The sequence below is a fragment of the Peromyscus maniculatus genome, chromosome 10 (assembly GCF_049852395.1).
Source record: "Peromyscus maniculatus bairdii isolate BWxNUB_F1_BW_parent chromosome 10, HU_Pman_BW_mat_3.1, whole genome shotgun sequence".
Taxonomy (NCBI): Eukaryota; Metazoa; Chordata; class Mammalia; order Rodentia; family Cricetidae; genus Peromyscus; species Peromyscus maniculatus.
The window spans coordinates 26,002,264-26,019,617 of record NC_134861.1 but is presented as its reverse complement, the minus strand read 5'-3'; the positions used below and the strand labels follow the sequence as shown (position 1 = coordinate 26,019,617).

The 17,354-nt window shown below is 44.8% G+C and overlaps 1 protein-coding gene across 4 annotated transcripts in view; it reads right to left on the bottom strand.

Annotated features, from left to right (window-relative positions):
• Pus10 (pseudouridine synthase 10) overlaps positions 1–17,354 on the bottom strand; it is a 79,332-nt gene that overhangs the window by 19,904 nt on the left and 42,074 nt on the right. For all 4 annotated transcript variants that reach the window (XM_042285539.2, XM_042285540.2, XM_006974789.4 and 1 more), the window contains 8 exons: positions 15,278–15,339; positions 14,761–14,806; positions 12,632–12,696; positions 9,517–9,602; positions 8,562–8,687; positions 2,192–2,248; positions 1,158–1,234; positions 1,015–1,070 (listed from right to left, as the gene is read on the bottom strand). In XM_042285539.2, the coding sequence (XP_042141473.1) occupies positions 1,015–1,070; positions 1,158–1,234; positions 2,192–2,248; positions 8,562–8,687; positions 9,517–9,602; positions 12,632–12,696; positions 14,761–14,806; positions 15,278–15,339 (575 nt within the window). The remainder of the gene's footprint in view (positions 1–1,014; positions 1,071–1,157; positions 1,235–2,191; positions 2,249–8,561; positions 8,688–9,516; positions 9,603–12,631; positions 12,697–14,760; positions 14,807–15,277; positions 15,340–17,354) is intronic.

The following is a 17,354-nucleotide window of genomic DNA, read 5'->3' as shown; positions in this document are numbered from 1 at the left end:
TTTTTTATTTTATGTGTATATGTGAGTGTTTGCATGTATGTATGTATGTCACATGAGTGCCTGGTGTCCTTGGAGTCCAGGAAAGGGAATCAGATCCCCCAGAGTGAGAGGTACAGGTTGTGAGTCACCATGTGTGCTGGGAACTGAACCCAGGTCCTCTGCAAGAACAGTCAGTGCTCTCTCTGGCCCTGACTGGTTCTCGTTTTTTTTAGTCAAACCTTTTCATCAATTATGAACTGTCAGATAATTCAGCATTATCTGCAGTCTTGGGTGCCCACAGCAAGAAGAACACATCTTCCAAGGAAGAGACAACAATTTCACATTGTGTTTTCTATAGATAGATAAGCGGTATCTACTTTTTTTTAAAAAACAAAACAAAAAAAAAAAAAACATAATTGTTTTATGCAATCCAGGCTGGCCTGAAATTCACTACTTGGCCAAGGAAATCCCTGAATCCCAACCTTACTGCCTTGGCCTCCCAGTTAGAAATTACAGGCCCGTGCTACCACTGGCCTCTTCTCTGCTTTGTGAAAACACTACTACGAACATCCCTGGTGATCTTTGGGTGACGTATGTTTTCACTTCTGTCACTGATGTGATACCTAGAAGGGGAACTGCTAGGTCATATGGTCACCTTACGTTTGAATTTTTGACAGACTGTCAACGTGCCATTCTGAGTGACCCCACTTTCAACCCCATTAGCAATGTGCATGACAGTTTCTCTATGCCCTCTGTTATTTTATTTTTTCAATGACAGCCTTCCTCGGGGGTGTGAGTGAGCCTTAGCTCACTGCAGCTGTGACCTGCACAGCCCTAGTGTAAGATGCTGTGCATCATTTCACATTCGTTGACTACTCACACATCCTTCCTGGAGAAATGTCTACTTAATCCTTTTCCCATTTCGTAATTGGGGTTGGATTTTTTTTCTTAATGTAATCTGTGTGCAATCCCCTTACCAAATACATGATCTACGAAAACGTCCGTTTAGAATCTCTCCAGCATGCCCATCCTCACCTGGTGACAAGCTGCAAGTCACGTACTTGGATTTTGTCAGATGACTTATTAATTTTCTGTAGCAGCAGAGAAAGAAAGACAATCATCAACGCTAGCTCAGTCACGGGGTTGCACAAACAAGATGCGTGCACACAAGTGTTTACCTGCTGGAGCTCCTTGACTTCTTGTGAAGTGAAACGCACTCTATGAGGGTTGAGCAGCTCCACCGCGAAGGGCCTTCCTGGAAGTGCACGCCCATCATGAAACAGAAACGTGTCGATGGAGTTAACATTTGGGCAGAGGCAGGAGGTGTGAGAACGGGCTGAGCACTAGAGGCCTGACGGTTCAGTGACATGACTACATCTGGGGGAGGGGAGAAAGTCTGAAGAGCAAAGGGGCTTTTGGGGGCTGGGGCAGGAAGGCTGATGTGAAAATGACTGCCTTCCCAGAGGGCCGCACACAAGCCTGTGTTAATTACAAAATAAAATTTAAACAACCACTAATTAAGTTGGTTACACTAAAGGAACTAACATTGTCATAGAGAGCAATGCCCAGATACAACAAGGTGAGATCCATTCTCCCAGTTAATCTACTAGTGACAGGAACAACTGTGATTCCACAAGGGGAAGGAACTACAAACATCAAACAGCTCAACATTAATTCTCATTATCTTTCTGATAACTCAACAAGATGAAACGAGAGAGAGAAATGAAGGCCAAAAGGGTAGAGTCATTTTCAATAAAGATAGACATACTGAAAAATTCTGAGATATTCTCTGTTTGTTTTTTGAGATAGGGTCTCTACATAGTCCTGACTGTCCTGGAACTCACTATGTAGACCAGGCTGGCCTTGAACTCAGAGATCCATCTGCTTTTGCCTCCAGAGGCATGAGTCACCACCAACTGGTCTGAGAAGTTCTTAAATGGAGTAACTAATAAACTTTGAGGGAAAAACTTTTTCTTCTTCATGCACATGAAGTCCATTACAGATTACAGCTTGTGGTAAGGACGTCTCTGAAGAAATGACTGCTGTTCAGACACAAATCATAGTCCACAGAGGTAGCTGCACAAGCCACACGCTCCCCATGTAGAGGAGCCTGGGTCCTCCCACTGTGGTTCCAAGTGACTATAGAAAGTTACTGCCTCACAGGTGATTATCAGCAGCCAGTTCTCATCATGTGGTATTGAGGCCATCTTACCATTTCCTAAAGTCCTCACATCTACATCTTCTCTTCCAGAGGATGAGAAATTAAAACCTGTAAGAAGCAGAACAAGGGGAGGAAAGGATGAGAGACAGCAGCTCTAGTATACTTTGTTCCAACCGCTGGCAGAAATCCACTGAAGGACTTGTGGTCCCAGCAATCCATGGGAGAGGACCTCAAGCAATAATGATCACCCCACCTCTAATCTCAATCTTGGCTAAAAACAGTGATGATAATAATAAATACTACTCATTATAGGTACTGGGGTAAAATTATACACACATCATTTAATCCTCATTATAACTTGACGAAGAATTAAATAAATGAACATTACGCTTCATAGATTTAGGTAATATTAAACAATCCAGTGGCAGAGCTATATATTTTTGACATCAAAGCCAGAGTTTAACTAGCATCTATATCACCATCTCATAGATAGGCAAGGCCCCACCTCCTTGGCCACTGGCTTGCGGCAAAAACTTTGTCTTTTTTTCTTAAAGCAGGCATAACAACAAGAGCAATCATGTTAAAATTAAACTCTATGGGGAAAAAAAAGTGAGAGAAGAAAGGTCTGACCTGTAAAAAGCAAATTGAGTATATAACCAAACCCAACATGGAGCCATGTTAAAATCACTGGACAAACCAAGATGAATTTATCCCCACTAGCACAGCTGAGAATGTGAGACAGGGAGAACAGTTTTAAGGATCTACACAGCAATGCTCACAGATGCAGATCAGACAGAAGACTCTGTCACCACAGCAAACACCTGAGCAGGCATCACTCCAAGTGCTTTAAAACAGATGCCACTGGCACTGTTTTCACTTTCCTTCTAAAGAAGGTGAGACAGGCAGGATGAATCCACTGCCAAAGTCACATCAGATTAAGAAATGCAGATCTGGTAGCCACCCACGGCCAGTGGATCAGGCACTCTGACACCAGGTTACACTGGACCACAAGACATAAGCAGAGGTCAGGGCTGAGAAGGGATGGAGGAGGCTCTGGGAACCTGAGTAGTCTGTGCAACGATGACATTTAAGGTCTCTGACAAAGAGGAAGCAGCAGCAGGGTGCTGGTTCACAAAGCACTGGTGTGTTCACTCAGGATGTCTGCTGGGGCGACGCACGGTGCGTGACGTTAGAGAGACACAGGAAACAAGGTGGACAAGGTCCTCATCCTCAGAGTCACCCTTTATGGAGAATCAGCGAGTCTAATGTGACATGTAGACACAGGTCAGGAGACAAATGTAAGGACACTCCTGCACTGTGAGCACAATTCTAGTTTTTACCCTTTATTCTATTTCTTACTGCAGTGTTACATGCACTTGTGTGTGTGAGATGGTCTGTGAGTACAGGTGTGTGCCATGGTGTACATGCGGAGGACCTGGGGATCAAACTCGGGCCATGGATCTTAGCAGCAAATGCCTTCAGCCACTGAGCCATGTCACCAGCTCCCATTTAGAAATGTTTTCCAACTTGAAACTAAGAAAACACTCTGGAACTTAGAATAGAAATCATTTATAGGAGAAAACCCTTAAAACTTTATAAAGTGTATAATGAGGACTAGCTGGAAGTCTTTAGTACTAGAGAATAAATGCTTAAAACTTACTTTTCTGAATCTCAACTGTGTCTCGCCTAATTCCCTAAGTGCCGGGTTTTAAGCATTTCCTGGGAGGGAAGGAAATGCCAAAAACCAATGAAGAGCAGTGATTATCTGGACCACTAGGCGGCTCAGCTACACAGCGGCTCTCAGGCCCCGGGTGGGTGCCAGCTGACTGAAGGCTTGAAGGCCCCAGAATGCCAAGACACATAGCTTGGACTTGACCTTGTAACTCATCATGCACACAGGGAACTGACCCAACAAACATTTTAGTCAGTAAATAAAGAAGTAAATGTAGTACTAGGGGAAAATGTCCTCGACTCATTGATTTTGAGTGTGTCAATTCTTAGTACTCCTTAACTACAGGATTAGCAAGTACATAACAGGATGTGCCATTAAAGCAATGAGAGACAAGTTTTTATGTCCTCCTTAGGGACAGAGTGGTTATCATGAAACAGAGCTGCTCACCCAGCTCTTGTCTATTCCACACAGTTGTCAAACTTAAGGAGGCAACTGCTAAACTCATCTTCCCAGAGTCCGCAGATATGAACCACTGACCAGAAATAACACGTCACCCAGCTGAGAAGCATGGTTGGCAAATGCTGCTATCAGTCAGGAACTCTGAACAAGCTTATACCACCCACCCGCACACAGGAGCAGGGGGCACCCAAGTCCAGCAGACTATACCACCCACCCGCACACAGGAGCAGTGGGCACCCAGGTGAGAAGACTATACCACCTACCCCGCACACAGGAGCAGGGGGCACCCAGGTCCAGCAGACTATACCACCCACCCCGCACACAGGAGCAGGGAGCACCCAGGTGAGAAGACTATACCACCCACCCCGCACACAGGAGCAGGGGGCACCCAGGTCCAGCAGACTATACCACCCACCCCGCACATAGGAGCAGGGAGCACCCAGGTGAGAAGACTATACCACCCACCCTCACACAGGAGCAGGGGGCACCCAGAACCAGCAGACTATTGTTTTTCAGCAAGCTCTCAATCAGTTTCTCTATGAACACGCAATCTGCTTTTGTTTCTTGTTTTGGGGTTTTTGTTGTTGTTTTGAGATAGGTTCTTGCTGTGTAGCCCTGGCGGGACTGGAACTCGATATGTAGACTAGGTTGTTCTAAACTCAGAGATCAGACCACCTCTGCCTCCTGAATGTTGGGATGAAAGGCCTACGTCATCATCGCCCGGCCTGTGTCTTTGTTGTGTGTTTGTTTGGAGACAGAGTTTCAGGAGCCCAGACTGGTCTCAAATCACCTTATAGTAAGGATGATCTTAAATTTGTGGGTCTCCGGTCTCTACCTTCCAAGTACCAGGATTCTAGGCCTGTGCCACCATGCCTAACTCAATGGTGCTGGGAATCGATCCCAGGGCAACTGAGCTACATCCTCAGCCTCACAGCTGTCACTTTCAATTGGGGGACAGTACTTTCCCTTCTAGTGGAAGGACCATAAATACCTTCATGAACACATACATGAAAAACTGCCACTGCAGTCCCTGAGCCCTGAAGCAGCCAGGGGCTTGAGACCTAAACAGTCCAAACTGAAGATCCCTGAATTCCCATAGAAAGGAAGTGAGGCAGCACCCCCTCACACACACCCCAAAATCGAGCAAGGTGCCTTTTCTCTTTGTTCTTTTTGGTGCAGTGCTGAAATGCAAAGCCAGAGCCCAGTGCATGGTGAATGACACCTTCAGCCCAGGAGAGGCTTTTAAGCGGAGCTTATTTTCAAGTCTTCAGTAAATGATAGTAGTTTGCAAATATTAAGCAGGTGAAATGCCTCAAAGTCTTTTTCCTAAAAATCTGGAAATATTAGGCTTCTAGGTTATTTTTCTTCTCTGTTGAGAAATAATTCATGTCAGCTAGGGAAACGGCTGAGTCATTTGTCTCCGGTGTGAGCACCAGGAGCCAAGTGCACAGACCAGCCCCCGTGTGAGCACAAGCAGCCTAGTTCACAGACCAGCTCCCATGTGAGCACGAGCAACCAAGTTCACAGACCAGCCCCCGTGTGAGCACCAGGAGCCAAGTGCACAGACCAGCTCCCGTGTGAGCACGAGCAGCCTAGTTCACAGACCAGCTCCCGTGTGAGCACCAGGAGCCAAGTGCACAGACCAGCTCCCGTGTGAGCACGAGCAGCCAAGTTCACAGACCAGCTCCCGTGTGAGCACCAGGAGCCAAGTTCACAGACCAGCTCCCGTGTGAGCACCAGGAGCCAAGTTCACAGACCAGCTCCCGTGTGAGCACCAGGAGCCAAGTGCACAGACCAGCTCCCGTGTGAGCACCAGCAGCCATGTTCACAGACCAGCTCCCGTGTGAGCACCAGCAGCCAAGTTCACAGACCAGCCCCCGTGTGAGCACCAGGAGCCTAGTTCACAGACCAGCCCCCGTGTGAGCACCAGGAGCCAAGTTCACAGACCAGCCCCCGTGTGAGCACCAGGAGCCAAGTTCACAGACCAGCTCCCGTGTGAGCACCAGGAGCCAAGTTCACAGACCAGCCCCCGTGTGAGCACCAGGAGCCAAGTGCACAGACCAGCCCCCGTGTGAGCACCAGGAGCCCAGCTAGAGGGATGGCTCCACAGCAAGAGTACTTGCTGCTCTTGAACATCAGGAGGCTCACAAACACCCAGAACTCCAGCTCCAGGGGACACAATGCTCTTATCTCCCCTAAGAACAGCACTCACATGCACCCCCACCACACACACACACACACACACACACACACACACACACACACACACACAAACACACATATACACACACATATACATACATACACATACATACACATATACATATACACACACATACATACACATATACATATACACACACATACATACACACATATACACACACAAATACATACATGCACATACACATATACATACATGCACATATACACATATACATGCACATACATACATACATATACATATACATACATACACACATATACATATACACACACATATATATACACACACACATACACACATATACACAAATACAAACATACACACATATACATACACACATATACATATACACACACATACATACACACATATACATACACACACAGACATACATACACATATACACACACATACACACATATACACACACATACATGCACACATACACACATACACATACACACACACAAATACATACATACACATATACAAACACACATATTATACAGTTTAAAAAATAAAAATCTTTTTAAAAAGTGAAGTGAACAGAGAAACCCTGTCTTGCAAAACCAAAAAAAAAAAAAGTGAAGTGAAGTGTGACGAAGTGTGTCCGTAACTTGGTGGGTATGGTGAATACAAGCAGGTCCCTGGCGCTCACTGGCTGGCCATTCTAACCAGCTCGGTGAGCTCCAGGTTCAGTGGGCCTTGTCACAGAGCGCGGTGGAAGCAGCTGAGGAAGACAGCAGCACTGGCCCCCAGGCTCCAATGCATACCACATGCACACACCCACATGTGCACCCCACATGTGCACACCCCACATGTGCACACCCACATGTGCACACCACATGTGCACCCCCACATGTGCCCCCCACATGTGCACACCCACAGAAGGAAACCATGTGGGGGCGTTCCTGGACAGGGGGATCCACATTGGAGAGTGCACTGCTCTTGCACTCACATGGCCCAGCTCACAACCCTCTGTAAACTCCAAGGAAGCCTGCACACACGCCAAGTCCCAACACCAAACGAGTAAAAATAATAAGACAAATAATAATGAGCAGCCAAGTTCACAGACCAGCTCCGGTGTTAGCACCAGGAGCCTAGCTAGAGGGATGTGACTCATCCCACAGATATGGCTCACTAATAGGAAATTAAAACACAATACACTCCATAAAACCTCTGCAAAATGGTTGCTCTTGATTTATTTTCTCTAGTCAGGAACTTCCTCCTAAATCACCCCGTAGGTTAGGGCAGAAGCCAGCTAACTACTCACCATGCCAGCCTCTAGCCAACTCATGCAGGAGATGTGGTTTAGTGTTTCTCTGCCTTCCTAACAAGTCAGAGGGACAGCACTAAGCACTGCTTATGACTTTACAGCATGTCAAACCTCAGGTTCCCAGTGAGAAAGGTGCCTCACTGGCCACTGTGGTGCTAGAAGCCCCACTCCAAAGACGGACATTGCCCACTGCCTGCAGTTTTTCTTTACAATAGAAGTCTTAGACCTTTTCTTCTTCTATATTCCACACAAACCACAGACTATAACCTGCTGTTGACTTCCAGGCTTGTTGAGACAAGGAAAACAAGCTTTCCCAGACCTGACTCATCCCACAGATATGGCTCACTAATAGGAAATTAAAACACAATACACTCCATAAAATCTCTGCAAAATGGTTGCTCTTGATCTATTTTCTCTAGTCACGAACTTCCTCCCAAATCACCCCGTAGGTTAGGGCAGAAGCCAGCTAACTACTCCTGAACAAGCACTGGACATAAAATTGGAACTTCTTCACATTCAATGCATTTGTCTAAAGCAGACTCAGTGGTTCTGAGTTTCCCAGGAGAGAGCAGTCACTGAGAAAGGACCGACATTCTTGAATATCCAGACTAAAATCTAGCCTGACCTCAGAGCCTGCATATTAACAGCACCTGTTCTGGGGAAGCCCGGCGTCCAGGCTGGGGTGAGCCTGAGGTGAGCGACTAATTAGAGAAGTCTTTCCTGGAGCCACCAAGGAATCTACTCGTGAATAACAATGTACGTTAAACAGGAACACCATAACACTTACTCTCTGCTTTGAATACTGCCAAGAGATGATCTGAAATTAATTCTTCTACCGAAGATTCCATTTTCCTTTCTCCATCAATTATCCAAGGAGTCTGTGGTAGATTCCTGGAGTATTTATTGTATCTGCCTGCCAAAGAAATATCAGGTAGTTGGATTGAATGCTGTGATCAATATATTAGGATAAAAAGGGAAGTAACTAGTAAATTTGATATTCTACATGCTAGGATATAAAATGAGGCCTAGCCTTTAACTAAGAAACAGTCTAACTTGGGAAGCCATAACACAGACATGGAGATAATTAAGTAAGATTTAAAGTAACAATAGAATAGATCCCTTAGAAACACAGAGACAGTGTGTCAAGTGAGTGAAATGATTAATAATCTGACTCACTGGAAGAGTTACATGATATTGTGGAATACAACAATGACCATAAAAAAAACTTGCTTTTACAGATAACTAATTATAATTCAAATATAATGAACATTGGTGATGATGTATTACAGAAAATTAAATTTGTGAAAAGTTTAAGAATCACTAAGTTAAAAAAAAAAAAAACCCAAGAAACTCCCTAACACATTGTGACTCACTCACTGCCTTATGAATAGTCCCCACAAGAGAGCTGCTGCCCCGGCCTGAGGAGGCAGCAGGGTCCAGAGCAATTTCCTTCAAGCTTTCCCTAGGAAGCAACTGTAACTTTTAAAAGAAAACAAAACCCTGCCTGCCATATAGCAATTAGGAAAGTCGATACAACATTGTCTTTCTCTCTGGATAAAGCCAAGTGTTTAGTCAAGGAGAGTATAGGAACATTAGCTCTTGGAAGTCTGTGTCAGGTCACTGGACACCCTGGTCTGCCTGGTTTTCTCTGCATCTGGTCCTCAGGAGGAACAAGAGGAAGAACAGTGGACGTGATCAGCAAGGGGATGACAGGGCTCCTACATTCTAGATGAGATAGTTACCAGCAACAAAAACAGCACCATGAGTACACTCAATTCCAAGGACAGTGCACACAGTCTTTGGTGAGTTTGGAGGACAAGGGAATTGCCTGCAAAACAAAATACACTTGATGGGCACTAATATTTGAGACATGCGTCATAGAACAGATGAGTCAGCACTGTCAACTCAGAACCTGAGCCCCAAGGGCTCTACCTCTCTCCACCTTTCAAGTTTTAAAGCAAAAAGGATTCTTCAGGCTTTTACTTTTCAATTTTTACTGCGTGGTGATATTGTGTCCCCCAATATATTGTGCACCCTAATAAACTTGTCTGGGGTCAGAGACAGAACAGCCACTAGACAGACATACAGGCCAGAAAATGGTGGCACACACACACCTTTAATCCTATCCACTTGGGAGGCAGAGATCCATCTGGAACTCTGTGAGTTCAAAGCCACACTGGAAACAGCTGGGCATGGTGATACACGCTTTTAATCCCAGGAAGTGATGGCAGGAGGCAAAAAGGTATATAAGGTGTGAGGACCAGGAACTAGGGCCTGGGAAGCTTTTAGGCTTCTAGCAGCAGCTCAGCTGAAACCCATTCGGATGAGAACTCAGAGGTTTCCAGTTTGAGGAAACAAGATCAGCTGAGAAGTTGGCGAGGTAAAGTTAGTTGTGGACTGTTCTGTTTCTCTGATCTTTCAGCATTTACCCCAATACTTGGCTCAAGGCTTATTTTTATTAAGACCTTTTAAGATTCATGTTACATTACTGTTTTGTTTTAAAGGTTTATTTTTATTTTATGTGTATGGATATTTTGGGAATTGATCCTAGGTCCTCTGAAAGAGCAGCCAATGCTCTTAATCACTGAGCCATCTTCCCAGTCCCTAGGTTCTGATTATTTTGAGATAGGGTCTCACCCTGTATCCCAAGTTGGTCTGGAACTCACTATGTTGAAGTCTGGCCACAATCCATTTGCCTCAGCCTCCTGAGGTCTAGGATTATAGGCATAAGCTACCATATCAGCTGTAGACTACCATCCCTTCCCTCCCTCCCTCTAAGATTTATTTTATTATGCAGAGAAGTATGGTACACCTCTCTAATCCCAGCACCCAGGAGGCAGAGACAGGCTGATCTCTGTGAGTTCAAGGCCAGCCTGGTCTACAGATCGAGATCCAGGACAGGCACCAAACCTACACAGAGAAACCCTGTCTCAAAAACCAAACAAGCGGCAGAGCCAGGCGGATCTCTGTGAGTTTGAGGCCAGCCTGGGCTACCAAGTGAGTCCCAGGAAAGGCGCAGAACTACACAGAGAAACCCTGTCTCGAAAAACAAAAAAACAAACAAACAAAAAAAACAAAACAAAACAAAACAAAAAAAAACCAAACAAGCAAAATCAAACCAAGATTTATTTTTACTATGTGTATAACTATTTTGCCTGCATGTACATCTGTGCACCAGATGTGTGCCTGGTGCCCAAGAAGGCAACAAACGGGTGCTGGGAATCACACCTAGGTCCTTTGCAACAAGTGATTTTTAACCTCTGAACCGATATTCCAGCCCTGGAGAACCACTTCTAACACACAGCAGTGGCACTAAGTAAATTGGGGCTTTGATGTCGCTCTTCAGTCAGGAGACCTTATCTTCCCCAGAGATAATTTCTAACAGTCTTCAGATGTAGGGGAAAACCCACTTATACAAAGCAGAAGCCCCTCCAGGCTCGCCAGCCATTTTCCTCTCTGATCACAGGCTGCTGCCTTGCATGAGCCTTGACTGATTGGTAAAGCTGTTCTGAAGTGGGTAACGGCTCCCACGTGTGGGGACCTGCCCTACCGTGGGGAGTCCTCCACTACTGTCACCCTCTCTTCCTTCTCATTTCAACTGTGACCTGGAGCCAGAGAAAAGTGTAAAGTTGGGATGCCATTCTCTTAGCTAATGGACTTCAATCTGAGGACAGGGACAGGGAGGAACAATTTCCCCTCTGTCCATCATTTAGGAGTTTCCAAAGCCATGAACTGGAGGCTACCTGTAAATAATTAAATTCTGATTTAACCCCAAACAGGTGGCTTGGAATTTTTCTATGATTTCCTAAGATTCTTTAACAATAAAATCATTTTGAAACCCAAGAACTGGTATTTATATAAAGTATTCTTTTTAACTTGAATTTTATGTGTATGAATGTTTTGTCTGTGCACCATGCGCCTGCCTGGTGTCTGCAGAGGCCAGAAGAGGGTGTCAGATCCCCTGGATTAGGTTCTAGATGGCTGTGAGCTGCTGCCTGGGTGCCAGAACTGGACCTGATCCGTCTCTCCAGCCCCTTGATAAAGTACTCTTTACTCTTTAAAGTTTAATGAAAATATTTCCATCCTGAGAATCATTTTTTTAGTTCATAAATGATAAGAACCCCTCATCATGATGTCATTGCTTGATATCTATTCAAGGATCTTCTAGAATGAAAATTACAATAATTAGGTTTTTTTTAAAAAGTACTGATAATTAAAATATAAAATTTATTGTGTTTCTACATATTTTAACAATTTATATTTTAGAAAAGGGCACTGATGCCCAAAGAAGAAGTTGACATAGCTAAGTTCCATCTGTGGGATACAGCACAGACCTGAAGCCAGGTCTCCGAACTCTCCGGCCAGTGCTCTTTCTGTGCGAGCGAGCGAGCGAGGACACTCCTGAGCCTCCTCTCCTCTTTAGAGATGCCACACTAGAAAGTACCAGATTTGGGAAGTAACAGGAACAGCTCTTGGCCCATGGGCCATTAAATTACTCAGCTGAAAACCCAGGTGAGGCAACTCCTTTTTTGGAATTAATATCCTCTCAAATTCAAAAGCTTGGGCTTTGGTCCCAGTGGCTGAACCCAGGCCTCAACTCTGCCAGGTAGGTCCTGACCACCGAGTCACACTCTGGCCTCCTCTTCAGTAAGATAAGGAAGTCAGACTTGATTCACACTGTTAATCTGATAAACATTTACTGAGAACTGCCACTCATCAGGTCCTCAGGGGCCATGAGGAGGAGGACTAAGACGCGCACAGCTTGGGTGAGAGCCAGGCTTGTCTGAGGTAATCCAGAGCGCCTGTTGTATTCCCATGGTTTCTAAAGTGACAACACTTTCTTATTTCTATACTTACTCGAGGAAATCGTCTTCTTTTATCTTATTCAAAGCTTTCAAAACGGCCATTCTGGTGAACACTGACTATATAGGGTGAAACAAAAAGACATTTTATCTAGACAAGAGCTGAAACACAAATGATCTGAGGAATTATATCATCCTACATATTAAAATCAAGAAATACTTCATAGTCCCAAGAACGTAAGTCAAACTTAAATGCTCATAATGTTGGTCTGTTTCTGACAGGCCTCTCAAGGCCCTTCTTCTCTCTATGTCCTTAATAAAAACAGCCTCAGCAGATCACGGCACCAGGAAGAAAGGAGAAATGGATATTTGTGTCCAGCTCACTTTCTCCATTTTGTTCAGTACTGTGCACCAAAATCTTTTGTCAGAGTATTTTACCACAGCAATAGGAAAAATAACTAAGGCAGTATTAGGGCCACTTGTTTTGATCACACGCTGACACTCCCAACACTGTCAATAAAGTTTGATTTGAATAAGAGGGTGGAGCTAGCTACGAGCTGACCAAAATTAGCCATAGAGGTTTTGGAGGACCAAGGACATATAGAGAGACACAGGAGGTAGTAGGGTGGGGCTTAGAAAGATTGCTGGCCCTTTTAGATTGAGGAAGGAGAGCGTGAGGAGGTCACTGGTCACTTCTCTGCCGCTCCTCTGACCATTCAGGTTCTTACCCCAACGTCTGACTCCAAGTTTTTATTCATAAAGGATAATTAGATATGCTTCGGTCACTGTTGTGTGATGAACCTCATCATGTAGTTCTTAAGCCTTTGGCACTGATTTGTGGGAGGAATGTGGAAGAGTTTGGACTCTGGGTTAGAGAAGCTCTTGAATGCTCTAAGCAGAGCTTAATGATGTTGGAAGGGACCAAAACAGCTTGACCACACAGCTGCCATGACAGGCTTAGAGGCCCAGACACAGCTTCCAGCAGGCGACACCTCGACCCAGGAGGAGACATCAACTGACCCCACCCAGTGAGGCCTGCATCTAAGAGGGCCTGCACCTGACATTCCAAACATTCCCTATACCCTAGACAAATGTCAGCCAATCAGAGTCCTGAACCCTGGAAATCCCTCACCCCAACCTCTGCTATGATACCCGGCCCCCACCCTGCCCGAGCTCTGGGCTCTCTGTTCTCACCACTGCATCGAACAGACAGAGAGTCAAAGCTCTGAGTTTGAAAATAAAGGCTCTTTGCTTTTACATAGGGGTTCAGTCTCTGTGGTTGTCTTTGGGGGGTCCCCGAGATCTGGGCATAACAAATGATCCATTTTCGAGGAAGCTTAAACAATCAGAATGCTGAGGAAAACGTGGGAGGTAGTGGGCTGGCTCCTGAGGTGTCAGAACGGAACAAAGCTCCCTCAGGAACTGGATAGGGGACATTTAGGGCACATTGTGGCCAAGAATCTGGCTTCATTCTTCCCATGTAAGAATTTCAGTACAGCTGAATTTAAAGGGAATGGAGTAAGCCGTTCAGCAGAGGAAATTTCAAGACAGCACAATCGGCTGAGAAAGCAGCTGTGATTACTAAAGAGACAAGAGAAGCCTCCTGCCCAGCGCTGCGCCAACAGGAAAGGCGAGGGGAAGCCCTCCACTGGAGGTTCCATCTTGTCAAGATCCTAACTCACTGGAGGGAGGAAAACCTTATCGAAACAGCACTCAGCTCCTTGAAGGAGCTGCCAACGGACGTCTGCCCAGGGTCGGCACACACTGAGACAGCTGTGGGCCGTCCTGATTGGCAGCGGAGCTGGCAGCAGCACATCCACATGGTGCTGTCTCTGCAGGACAGAAGATGCAAGATTAAGGGGTCAGGGAGCCCTGCTGCGTGGTTTCACAGGACACCCAAGGCTGGGCAATGTGTGGCAGGACTGGAGTCCTACAAAGAGGCCCTGGGATGGCTACAAGTTCCAGGACAAACTGGTTTACACTGTGAGTTCCAGATGATCCTGAGTGAGGCGATCTCAGAAAACCCAAAGGAATAAAGTAAATACATAAGATGAAAGTCTATTAGCCAAATGGAAATATTTAAAGACCAGTTCTTACCACGTGCATATTATCCACGTTACCATATCACATCTTATCCAATGCATATTCACTTTATTGGTAATTTTAAGAAATAAAAATCCTTACCTGTTTGTTTTTGGCTGGTTTGAAACAATCTGGGCAAACTTCACCTCTGAAATAAAATTCAAGTTAAGATAAAAGTTTAGCCGGGCATGGTTGGTGGTGCACGCCTTTAATCCCAGCATTTGGGAGGTAGAAGCAAGTGGATCTCTGTGAGTTCAAGGCCAGCCTGGTCTACATAGTGAGTTCCAGGACAGCCAGGGCTAAATAGCGAGGACCTGTCTAAAAAAACCAAAAAAACCAAAACCAAAACCAAAAAAAGAAGAATGTTTAATGAGTTTATATTAGGTTGGCACAATTCAAATACATTTTATATACTTATATTTACATATCATATGTGTGTGTGTACATTTGTGAACTATATTGGTTTCCATGAGGAATCTTCTATGAGAGGTCACATTTAAATCTAAGGCATGACAAATTCTAAAATATTCACGAGAAAGAAAAATAATACTATCTTCATGAAAAAGAAAAGCACTACCATTTTACATAATTGACACTGTTTTTTTACGGGGTAACTTACAGGAAGTGGCAATCCTCAGCTGTTTCTGGATGAGCAAAGACCACACTCACTTCAAACAAGCTCTAAAATTATAAAGAACAGTTTTCAAATGAACAAAAGGAAACTAACAGCTAACAACTTATGAATGGAAATAAGTTAACTCCCAAAGGCTGGCTCAGAACAGCTACCAGGACCAGAAGCACTGGCGCCCCCGGCCTGCCTGTCTGCAGGCCGCTTGGAAGGGAGGCGCGTTACTTCTGTAAACTTCCAGACCCCGTCACCAACAGGACTGCCAAACCTCGTATGGTTGTGTTGTTTTGCTTTATTTTTGAGATAATAATATAATCCTAACATTTTTCTCTTCTCTTTCCTCCATCCAAACCTCCCCAGATGTCCCTCCCTCAAACTAAGTTTTTAAATCAACTTGTGTTGGGCAGATGCATACATCAGAATGAAGATGAATGAGAACTCCTCAGGGAGCTGGACGGAGATAACTAACACTCCCGAGAACTTCCGTGCCATTTTTGACCAGGTGTTAGCAGGACAAAAACATTCTGTTCAAGTCTGTAAGAACTCTGGATGAAGCCTGTGTATGTGCGCACGCGCATGTCTGTGTGTGCATGTGGGTGTGTACACACTTGTGTAGAAGCCTACATGGAGGCTAGAGGTCAACATCGGTTATCTTTTTCAGTCCCTCACCATGTTATTTTCTGAGCTGGGGATCTCTCACGGTGACTGTCCCTCACCGATTAGGCTAGGCTGGCAGGCCACAACGCCGCAGAGATCGGCCCCTGCGTGGCTTTTACATGGTGTTGTCAACCCCTCACTCAGGTCTGAAGGTCTGTGTGGCCAACACCACCCGAGTCATCTCCCCAGCCTGCAAGCTTGTCCCCAAAGTACTCACATCCGACTTTTAAAAAAGTGCTCTTAATTTTTGTTTCTTCAGAGTGATGCTTCCACATTATAAACTATCAAACAAGATGATTTTCCAATCCCCTTCTCTTCCCTCCCCCCCCCCCCCCCCCCCCCCGGGGTGGAACCACAAGGCACGGGTATGGCTCTCACTAGCCAATTGTTAGCCATATTGGAAAGCTGTTGATCTCACTACAGACACCTTCAGCTGGAAGAACTGTGAGACAGTAAGTTATAGAAAATATTCCTATTATTAAAGAATTGCCGCAATAAGCACTTGAATAATTTCATGTTACATACATCTTATCTCTGCAGAGAATATTCAAGATTTGCTACTGAAGAAAAAGCTGTAAATGCCACATACCACTGCCTTCTCCTTACCCTGAGCTCACTAGATCCTTTACCAAGCTGATTATCTTCTCTGAATTATAATAATAAATGGCTTCTGTTTTGCACCTTATCCTAATACACATGATAAAAATAAGATGAACCAAGTGTTGTCCCCTAAAGAAAGCCAGCTGGAGTCTACTCCAACATCACTAGATCTTTTGTCTCTCACTTTCTTTTCTGACTCAGTATGTAAAATTTAAAATTATCTGCTTCAAAACTGAAATTTGAGGTAAGAACTGTGTATATTAATGACTTCTCGAATTTCCAAAGTACTTTCATGACTTCATTTTCTTTTCAGACCATCTGTGAGGTATTTTCACTCTTTATTCTTTCAGTATTCAGTCGTAGCACTTGAGAGGGGGAGGCAAAAGGTCAGGAGTTCTCAGCTACATAGTAAGTTCAAAGCCAGCCTGAGCTATGAGACCCTGTCTCAAAAAGCCAAAAACATGAAATGGATTATTTTTACTATGAGATGGAGTATGTAATTTAGAATGGTTTTAAAAACCTAACTGGTTTTTAGAGCACAGTGCTGGGATTTTACTTGAATAGGGTAGATCTAATATTCAGGAAACTTCCTTCTAGAGAAATGAGCAATGAGCTGAAGTCTGATTTCAGATGAGCTGGAACCGGCCCTGTTTTCACACAAGGCGGCCTGCTGAGCTGTCCCTGATTTCAACCCATTCGCACAACTGAGGCCAGATCTTCTCTAGAACTGGAAAAGCAGTCAGGTGTCCTAGCTTCAAAGGCAGCCTCTGCCAAGAAACAGAACTTAAGAACAAGGCCCTTCCACTGGACT